Below are 10,669 nucleotides of genomic sequence, written 5' to 3'. Positions count from 1 at the left end.
TGGGAAGGGCGCTCCCGGGGGCGTGTCCGCGTGGGAAGGGCGCTCGCTCGCTCCCGGGGCGTGTCCGCGTGGGAAGGGCGCTCCCGGGGCGTGTCCGCGTGGGAAGGGCGCGCGCTCCCGGGGCGGCAGGGGCGGGTGCAGGGAGCGCTGACACGCGGCGAGGAGGCTGCCCGTGGAGCTCAGGTAGCAGCCCCGCCCTGGGACATGTCACCTGCCCGCGCGGGGGGGGGGGGCAGAGCCAGCGGCTCCCTTCCGGGCCCGGTCCGTGCGCTCGAGCTGCGGCTCGTGTCCCCGCCCTGCCGGAGCGGCCAGGGGCGGACCGGAAGCGGCGGTTGCCGGGGCGACGCGGGAGCGGTTTCCGCCGGCCGGAGCAGGAGGCGGTGTCCGGGCGGGGAGGCTCGTTTCCATGGTGCCCAGCAAGTGCCGGCCGGGCGGCGCAAGGGCCGGGCCCAGCACTGTAGGTGGCGCGTGGCCCTGCGCTGGGGGGCAGGTGCGGGGCTTGGGAGCGCGCTGCCGCGGATCTTTGTGCCCCTACGCGCCCGCGGGCGGCCTGGGCCCCGCCCGGCTCTGCCCCCGCCCGGCAGCGTGCGGCCAGCAGCGCCTGGGTCGGGGCTGCCCGCTTGTGCCGTTCGCGTGCAGCGGCGGGGCGGGGCGCAGGCTGCCCGGCCGCTGCTTCTCGGTAGCCGCTGGCGAGCGGCGCAGACCAGCAGGGAGCGGCTCGCGCCCTACCGCGCGGGGCCGCGGCTCTGTGTATTGCCCCCGGTGTGTTCGTAAGGCACGAGGCGGCCCGGCCGCGCTGCTTGGGCACTTTTACCTGCAACGACGGCTGCTGACTTAGAAACGTTTGGGAATGAGCTCTGTGATAGTGTGAACAAACCCCGCGTCTGAAACCGTCCCGGAGGGACATTCCCATGTCGCAGCTACCGAAGGGGAGGCCAGAGAGGTTATTTCAAGCGGTGTGTGGGTGTGGGTGTGGGTGTCTGTGTGTGTGTGTGTGTGTGGGTATGTGTGGGTGTCTGTGTGTGTGTGTGTGTGTGGGTATGTGTGTGGGTGTCTGGGTGTGTGTGTGTGTGGGTGGGTGGGTGTGGGTGTCTGTGTGTGTGTGTGTGGGTATGTGTGTGTCTGTGTGTGTGTGTGTGTGTGCGGGTGTGTGTGTCTGTGTGTGTGTGTGTGCGTGTGCACTCACATACTTTACTAGCTGTGCTACCCTATACACCACGGTTCTGTGGGGTATGTTATGTTTAGCTGTACACTAGGGATGTTAGAAATCTGTTATTTTAATAACTGTGTAATTGCTAAATTTCTTTGCAGTTACAGGATTACTTGGTGCCCCTCTGGGGGTGGGGCTGGCAGCCAGTGCACTCCCGGTTCCACTCCCAGGGACCTCCCTTCCACCCACACTGCTGCCTCTGTAGCAGAGGCAGCAACACAGGGTGGCGGCGTCCCCTGTCCACGGGGTGCCTGGGCCTGCCTCGGATAGCGACTGTTCCGTGGGACGCTGGAGTAGCTTTTCTCCATGGGGAGCTCGGGTCCCCCACCAACAGGGGCTGCTATGGAGGCAGCAGTGCAGGGTGGTAGGTGGCTCCCCTGCATGCTCTTCCTTTGAAACTCAGACCAGCAGGCTATGATGGAGCCAGCCTGCCTTTCTGAGTGAGGGGAGTTGTTATGGTTAACCAGGACTGCTAATCAATAAGTAGTTGCTTATCGGTTAAGCTGTTACTTGAGTAACCTGTACATCCCTACTGTGCTCCTCAGTGAAAAGCAAGTTGCACATGTGTCAATGTGAAAAGCTCTAATGGCAGAGCAAGCAGACTACCCTTGGAGACTTTCCCTTTGGTTGGGTAACGCTGCAGCAGGACATTTACGCTCCAGCAGTGTCTTTTCCTATGCCAGGCAGCAGCATTGTAGAGGGAAGGCACAGCTTGGGTGAGAGGATAACAGTATATGATATTGGAATGTTAGCATATAGTCAAGTAAACAATTAACCAATAAGCATAGGCAACTGCATACACTCCCCACCCCTCTTGCTGCCTCTGTATCAGAGGCAACAAAGTGTTGGGGGGAGAGGGAATCAGTGCCTGTGAGGAGCTGGCTATAAGCAGGTTCCCCATGAGCTCCAGATCCACCCCCCCATGCTGTGCTATTGCCTCTTTTGAGAGAGGAATGCAAATGCAGCCGAGCGAAATTGCAAATGAAGTGCAGATTCGAATTTCCTGCGCTTCATTTGCATAATCGAGTCCAGCCGCTATTTCGAAAGACCCTATTTCAAGGCTAAAAAACGCCGTGTAGACGTGGTTATTTTGAAAGAAACCCCTTCTTTTGAAATAACCCTTATTCTTTAAAAAATGAGGTTTAATGGTTATTTTGAAAGAAGGGGTTTCTTTCAGAATAACCACGTCTACATGGCATTTTTTATCTCGAAATAGGGTATTTCAAAATATCATCCGGACACAATTATGCAAATGAAGCACGGGAAATTCAAATCTGTGCTTCATTTGCAATTTCGCTCGGCTGCATTTGCATTCCTCTCTCAAAAGAGGAATGCAGTGTAGACATACCGTTACAGAAGTTGGAGTAAGAAGTCCACCATCTTGAAAATATTTCGAAAGAATTGCTTTCTGTGTAGATATACATGTTGTTATTTAGAAATAACGTCAGTTATTCTGAAATAATGCTTCTGAGTAAACATGTCCTAAGCATAAAGCTGAAAGAAAGTATGATGACTCTGGGTCATGAGTTCAGATTATCATAAATGAATTTGCTTTTGACCCTTTATGACAATGTTGTCTAAGACTGTCTTCTTTATTGAACGAATCAGAGAATTTTCCACATTAATAAGACATATTTGGCCTTTTGTTTTAAGCATCCAGTTTTTGCAAAATGAAATTTTTGTTTCAATTTACAGGTTAACAACTGCGGGCTTCAGCTGGTTATCCAAACCTCATCAGTGGCAGAGAGAAATAAACCAGTGAGTTCTAAATATATATATAAATTACTGAACTATAAATTAGATATTTGAAATGTATTAATTAATATAGAGGCAAAAGTATTCTTGTAGATAAAATTTCCCTTTTTAAAATAGCTTTTTACATATTTGGTTGTTAGTATTTTGATTTATGATGATTTATTTCATTCATTGGGGGCAGCTATATAAAATATAAGCACTGGGGTCAATCATTGCTCTGCAATGAACCCAGAAAAAGTTTCAGCATCTGGTTGTGCCTCCTTTCTAGTTTTCCTATTCTGCTGGGCAGGGAGTCTGTTGTCTGGTGTGGTGCAAGTTCCCCAGTTCAGCTTTGCTGGGAAGTGGTTATTCATCTACTCCAGGCACCTTTGAAAACTTCAGCATAACTGTAGTATTGTTTGTATTTTCTGTCCATTTTCTTGTTGGTAATGAGATATTTTAAATTAACATAATTGTATGTAATCTGTTTTAGATACTTATAATATGCCTATTAAATCTGCCATATGAAGTATTTCTGGTACTACATAGTGAAATGTGAGTTTTACTGCTTAATTGAAGTGACTAATACATTTTAACATAGGGTAAATCTGTTATTAATTATCATCCCTCAGAAAAGAAATATTTTTCTTAATTAAATTATAACAGTGTAACAAATTATTACAGTTAACTGGAAAGCAATATGTGTATTTAAATTGTTGTTTCATTTATGTCACATTTTAAATATTGTGTTGCAGTTTGAATTCAGGATAAATAAAGACCAGTCGTCTTTCCACAACAGGCTCCTGCAACATGATCTGGAAAAAAACTATTCAGGAAAACAAGGTGATGTTTCCTTCGCTAGTTAAATTGCATTAATTGTAAAAGAAATGGTTTAACTAGCATACAGAAACTTATTTTGTGTTTTTTATATATTATTTATTTTTGGTATATGAAAGATTTGACTGTATTCTCATCTTGGTGTATGGGCACGGGAGATTATCTCTAATTTTAATTTTGTGTTGGTTTACAAATTCATTGTAATGCAATTTTGGTGGTGATTGCTGCTTTAACATGTAATGCTATTTACCAATATGTTATTTGAGTAATGTAGCTTTTCATGTAATAATCATATCATGCTTTATAAAAATCATATAAATTGTCCATCATTCCATGGAAACTTTTTAATGTTCTATATGAAGGGCTATGAAATTTGGTATGTAGCTTCCTCTTAACCTAACTTAAAGCAAAGTCAGTTTGGTTTGGTTGTGGCAAGTTGTGCCTGGAATTTGATTGTTCATAACATGGAAAGGGCCTGATTGGAGAGACAGTTATGCTCTGGGGACAGCAAGCACAAGGGCGCAGCTATATTGTGGAGTGACCACCACTGTGTGCCTGAAGGATTTTTTTTTTTTTGCTTTGGTTGAACTAAACAAGACTGTTTTTAAATCAAAGTCCTATTTAAAGTGGGGAATAATTCTGCTGGGAAGAAAATAGGAGTTATTTGCCAAGTACTTTTTTTAAAATAAGGAGACATCTTAGCCTTTGGGAGGAAAAAGTCATCTAAGATTTCACTGTTAATTGTATTGAGGATGGAAGGAGCCATTCATTGTTTTTTGCCATGTTGCTGCTGCCTGCAGTCCTACAGGAACTGTGATTGTGTAAACATAAGATTGGTTTGATTACAGTGATTTTGAAGTCTCTATACACCACTCAGTTCTTTATGCATGTGTGACATACCTTGTTACAATCAAAACTAATGAGCAACTGTGTCACTCTGCCCTGAAACCTTGGTTTATATCTATCTAGCTCTTTTTTGAACCCTGTTAAAGTTCTACCCTTCATCGCATCCTCTGGCAAGGAGTTCCACAGGTTGACTGTACACTGAGTGAAGAAAAACTTCCTTTTGTTTATTTTAAACCTGCTGGTGACTGCTAGTTCTTATATTGTGGGAATAAGTAAATAACTTTTCCTTATTCACTTTTTCCATACCAGTCATGATTTTATAGACCCCTATCATATCCCCCCCTCCTTTAGTCTCCTCTTTTCTAAGCTGAAAAGTGCAAATCTTTTTAATCTCTCTTCATATGGGACCCGTTCCTGTGGTGGCACGTCGGGGTTCCCCTCCCTCCAGCACCCCCGTAATGGCATGAACAGACTCCACCAGCCAGTAGAATATAGGGCGTTTATTGCATCTCCAGGATACAGCACAGCATAGATGTAATCTGATTACAGGACAGGCTTAGGATGCCTCAGCCCCCCTTGAAATAGGGGAGACTGGGCCCCTAAATCCCAGCCCATTGCTTAGGCTGCTTCCTCCATGATACCAGACAGAAACTAAAACTCACTTCCAGCCCTGCCCCCCAACCAGGTGTTGGTCTCCACCTTCCTTCCTTTGTCTCCCTCCCTCGGAGGCTGAGTCTGGGTTAATACACATTTGGGAGAGTCAGTGAGAATCTCCCATCACAGCGCAGGGGGACCCCGGGTCACAGAGCAGACAGCACCCCCACTACGCCACAGCTCCAAACTCCTAATAATTTTTGTTGCTCTTTTCTGACCCTTTTCCAGTGCCCATATATCTTTTTTGAGATGAGGCGACCACATCTGTACATAGTATTCAAGATGTGGGAGTACCATGGTTTTATATTGAGGCAGTAAGATATTTTCTGGCTTATTCTCTATCCCTTTTTAAATGACTCCTAATATTCTATTTGCTTTTTTGACTGCCACTGCACACTGCATGGATGTTTTCAGAGAACTATCCACAGTGACTCCAAGATCTCTCTCTTGAGTAGTTGTAGCCAAATTATCCCCATCATCTTGTATATATAGTTGGGATTATGTTGGAAACTGCAACAGATTCAAGCAGTTTCTCACTACATAGTTTCAAGAGCCTGACCAAATCCTATAGGACCTTTAATTCAGAATCTAACAGATGCTTCCTTTGCTGCTTCAAGTGCAGTGACTGTGGTAGGCAAGGAGAGGGAAAGGGATATGTTGGGATTAGGGATATAAGCGACTAGTAGACTACCTGATAAGCAAATGTTTATCAGGTAGTCGAATAGGAACTCTACTAGTTGCTTCCACCCCTTGCTACCTCTGTCAGAGAGAGGCAGCAACGGAGCGTGGGGTGGGGGAGCTGGTGCTGGGAGGAGCCAGCTTCAAAACTTGTTTCCCCCTAGCACCATCTCCGTGGAGGGCAGGGGAGACAGAGAGCAGTGGGGAAATGGCATGGGCGGGGTTTGAAACAGTCCTGCTCGCCCCAGTCCCAACTGCTGCCCCTTTCCCTTTGAAATATACAAGAGCCATCTGTGGCTCTTGTACATTTCAAAGGGAGAGGTGCAATAGTATAGCAAGTGTCCCCTTTATTGACTAATCAAGTAATCAATAGAAATTCCATCAACTACTTGATTAGTTGATTAATTGAAATTTAACATCCTTAGTTGGGATGTTTATCCCTCCTTTTTCTTATTTCAGTTCCTCTCTTGGAAAAACATTTCCCGCTGGGCACTAGCAATCAGAGTCTATGTGGAAGGATGTTCCCTTTTTCACCTATTCGAGATTCTTTTGTTTCCCTTCATGCTTGATGACTCTGCTCTGGTTAATTTGCATTTAAGTGGTAAACACATTCCTTTGTTTAGGACAGCCCTGTTTGCCAGCTTCGGTTTTGGGAGTAGAGGGGTTTGTAACATATGCTAATAACATCATACAGGGAAATCTTATTATGTTACAATACATATTTTAGGTTATATGTGATCAGGACAGTATTGACCAGCAAAGTATGAGTTTTCATGATACCTGACAAAGGCATACTTGTACAAAGATTATTACAGTAGCCTTTAGGGTGTGACTATCAGGGGTGTATTGTGTCACAGCATGTCAAGTCGTTTAAAATGAAAATAAACAAGCAAAGAAACAAATGTTAACAAATAAATTACTGATTTCTATATATCTCGTGTAATTTAGTTTATTGTGCAATGAACTGCAGCTTTGTGGTAATTTGCTTTTTTTTCCTTCAGGAGATGGAAGATTTTTGACTCCCTTGGTGCGAAATAAGCAGGTGTATGTTCCAGTAGCAGCTAATTTGGCAGACCTTTCTGGTCTGGAATTGAAACAAGGTTCAGGCTATCAGTCTGCATTTGGGGATTCTTCTGTTCATACTCCTACAAAATTCAGAACCCGACAGGGCTGTCATAGTGCTGGGCCAAGTGTTTCAGGTAACCATGGAAACTAGTCTGTGTTGACATGTAGTCCAATTTTTTTCTTTTTAATTATGTGTCTTGAGGAAAAGTTGTAGGTTACAACTAAGGTGGTAATCGTGTACATGTTTAAATGGTTAACCGATGAGTCTGGGCTCATCAGTTAACTGTCATGGTTACACACAAGGCTTCCTAACCACCCTTGTGCTGCTGCCCTGGTATGGGGTGGGTGGGGGGGATGTGGCTCTGCAGGAGCCGGTACATACGGAGAGCCAGCTTTTAAGCAGGCTCCCTGTGTATACTTGCTCCCAGCAGCACCCTCTGCACTGCTCCTGCGGAGCCACTTCCCCTTTCTCCCGCCTGCATGTAAATGTTTAACCTCTGAAAATTACCAGATCCCTCTCGTCCCCCCGCATTTTATCATCCCTAATTACAAATTTTATGATTTTGTATTATGAGGATCAGAATGAGTCTTATCAATAAATTGTTAGTTGTTTTAAATTAAAAGGGCATCTTTTTAAAATATAGATTTCTTCTTCTTCCCTAATTTTTTATTGCCTGTATGAACCACTGTCCAGTAGTGTACTGTACTCTGCTCAAGCATCCTGTTATGTTTCAAATTAATTTTTCAAGTCTTTGATCTTGCTTGTATTGGCCCAAATAGCTATGATAAAACTGTAGCCTGGGAAGGAGTTTAGTAAATTTGGATGGGTAAGGCTCGCCGATCTCATCAGAAAAGATCTAAGTTCGTCCTCTATCACAAGTCACAGTTCAGTAGAACCACAAGGCTCCCTCTCTTGAGGGTTAACAGGCGACGGACAACAACCACACCTTAACTCAGAGAATTAAATAGAAAACAGCTTTATTGCTAATGGAATAATGATTATGATCACCACAGCAAAAACAATAGTAAGAACACAGATCACTTGAATTTCTTCCCAAGATGTCATTAACACAATCAACTTAAACCTTATCTAAGTGTACAAAGAATAATAATAATTCCTACACACACAGGGATCCCAAGGCTGGATGGAGAAGGGTGGCTTCCCTTCCCCTGGAAGACCTGGAATCAAGTGTTAGTAGGATTCCTAAAAGCAGACTTAAACAAGATTAGAGAAAGAAAGCAAGGAAGTACAAAAGGGAGAAATAGATATAAATACTTAGTTTCTCTGACCTTATAATAAAGCACCCCAGAGTGGACTGCTTCTCAGCTGTGCTGATCCCGCAGCCCCGATCTCCCGGATTACTAGGCCTAAATACCCCTTTTGGTGCCAAAATGTTCTGGATATACCACCCCTTTTCCAAAACTGGACCTAACACCCCAAGATATCTGAGGGTACCATCTTTGATTGGAAGAGATCTTTGGGTATTTTAGGAATATTTATTATGGGGACTGATGTTTCTTGGATGCTGTCCCTATGCCACAAAGAAAGTGCGGGAAGCTGCACAGGAAGCTGCGGTCTATAAATCTCCCGCAAAAAGTTTTTTTTTTTTTTTTAATCCTACCTGGAATTTATGGCATAAATCTGCTAACATGACAGTTATGAACATTTCAATCTCTGTGCAATCACAACTGTCATTTTAGCAGATTTGTGCCATAAATTCCAGGTAGGATTCAAAAAAATAAAGTTTTTGCGCCGACTACAAACTCTTGCTTCACCCCTTTATGGAAAATTACACAAACAAGGCATATATTTCACCACTTACGTCTATTGCCATCAGCCATCTTACAGAACCTGAATTCTGTAGGCCCCTTGCATTACCAGCATATTTAAAATCTATATAAAGGAAAATAAGGATAAAATAATAAACCATTATTTAACTAAAGCAAATATCATTTTAGTAGACCAAAGTAAAGGTTAGTAGGGTACAAAACGTATTCATTTTTCTCTAGCTATTTATTATATTCCCCCATGTCATAGTTGCTGCTGCTGCTGCTGTTGTTGTTGTTGTTGTTTTATTATTATTATTATTATTATTATTATTATTATTATTTTTATTATTATCATCTTACTCTCTGCTTCCTACAAAGAAATAGAAACAAGAGTTTAGAAAAAAATAGGGGAAAATGCTGAAAGTGTTATGTTAAAAAAACAAACAAACCCCAAGCCCCAAAAATCCAACCTAATCACAGTATCCATCAGTGGCTGTGTCTAGACTGGACAGTTTGCCAGAAAAAAAGCCGCTTTTCCAGAAAAACTTGCCAGCTGTCTACACTGGCTGCTTGAATTTCCACAAAAGCACTGACTTCCTACTGTAAGAAATCAGTGCTTTTTGTGGAAATACTATGCTGCTCCCGTTTGGGCAAAAGTCCCTTTTGCGCAAAACTTTTGCACAAAAGGGCCAGTGTAGACAGCTGAGATTTGTTTTGCGCAAAAAAGCCACAATCGCGAAAATGGCGATTGGGGCTTTTTTGCGCAAAAGCGCATCTAGATTGGCCACGGACGCTTTTCCGCAAAAAGTGCTTTTGCAGAAAAGCGTCCATGCCAATCTAGGTGCTCTTTTCCGAAAATGCTTTTAACGGAAAACTTTTCAGTTAAAAGCATTTCTGGAAAATCATGCCAGTCTAGACGTAGCCAGTGTGTATAGCCTGAGTGTAGGTTTGAGGCAAGAAGGAATGAACTTTCTGATGTGTCAAAGAAACTATTCTTTTTACTTCTTTCAAATTCTTCCCTTATCCCAACCCCAATTTAAACTTACTTTAATTATAATGTAAGGAGGAATTTGTGCTGTGCACTTATAGGACTTGCGTCTCCATTCTTATGTTGATATATGGCCATAGTGACCTATTTCTCCAAATTAGGGATGTAAAAGTGTAGACAACAACACAATTAAGCCTGGATTTATCAGTTAATCTTGTTGACCCGTATCAGAGGCAGCAAAGGGGAGGGGGAGTTAAAAGCCAGTTCCCCACATGCATTGGATCTGACAGCTTCCCCACCCTCGCCGGGTGAGGGGACGCAGGGGAGGCTGCTGCAGAGTAGCCTCTGTCCATGGCAGGTGCAGGCTCACTGAGGACAGAGGCTGCCCCGGCATCCCACTCATTTCTTTTACTATAACAGAAGGAAATTTAAGGCCCATTCCTATAAGGTGCTGTGAACTCCTGGCCTTGTGAGTAATTACTTAGCATTTGCTCGACTGGACCTCATAATGTTAGGCTGCTTAATTTTGTTGCATTTTTACAATATTGTCATCCACACACACCAACATGACGTGTTTTCCCCCCTTTAAAACAATGTCTAACTTCAGGTGGCCAATTATAGGCTTAGAGTTGGGGTGAAGTAAAATAAAATTCTTCTAGTTCATCTGTTTCTCATTTGGAAGATGTCTTCCTTAGAATTCAGATATTGGAGTTAAATACATGAATGAAACCTGTAACCTGATGTCTGAATTTTTCAGGAGCATTCTAAAACAATAATAGTTAACTTTAGAGCAAGTTCCAAATTTACAACATACGATAGACAATCTGTTGTTATCAAGCTATGTAAAATCAACCAAATTAGTGGTTACATTTTTAAAAGTCTATGTG

At 43.6% G+C, this 10,669-nt stretch overlaps 1 protein-coding gene across 3 annotated transcripts in view; it reads left to right on the top strand.

The window, feature by feature from the left end:
- Window positions 1–240: 240 nt before the first annotated feature.
- LRRC49 (leucine rich repeat containing 49) overlaps window positions 241–10,669 on the top strand; it is a 129,744-nt gene continuing 119,315 nt past the window's right edge. The window contains exons 1-4 of one of the 3 annotated variants that reach the window (XM_075897737.2): window positions 241–457; window positions 2,906–2,968; window positions 3,700–3,787; window positions 6,961–7,158. In XM_075897737.2, coding sequence (XP_075753852.2) covers window positions 407–457; window positions 2,906–2,968; window positions 3,700–3,787; window positions 6,961–7,158 — 400 coding nt within the window. In that variant the 5' untranslated portion in view covers window positions 241–406. Of the gene's footprint in view, window positions 458–549; window positions 957–2,905; window positions 2,969–3,699; window positions 3,788–6,960; window positions 7,159–10,669 lie in introns of those variants that run through there. The other 2 variants (XM_075897738.2, XM_089781872.1) reach the window with 2 other exon arrangements.

Source organism: Pelodiscus sinensis, chromosome 14 (assembly GCF_052426305.1).
Source record: "Pelodiscus sinensis isolate ZL-2025 chromosome 14, ASM5242630v1, whole genome shotgun sequence".
In the NCBI taxonomy this organism is placed as follows: Eukaryota; Metazoa; Chordata; order Testudines; family Trionychidae; genus Pelodiscus; species Pelodiscus sinensis.
This window is presented reverse-complemented; position numbering and strand designations above follow the sequence as displayed.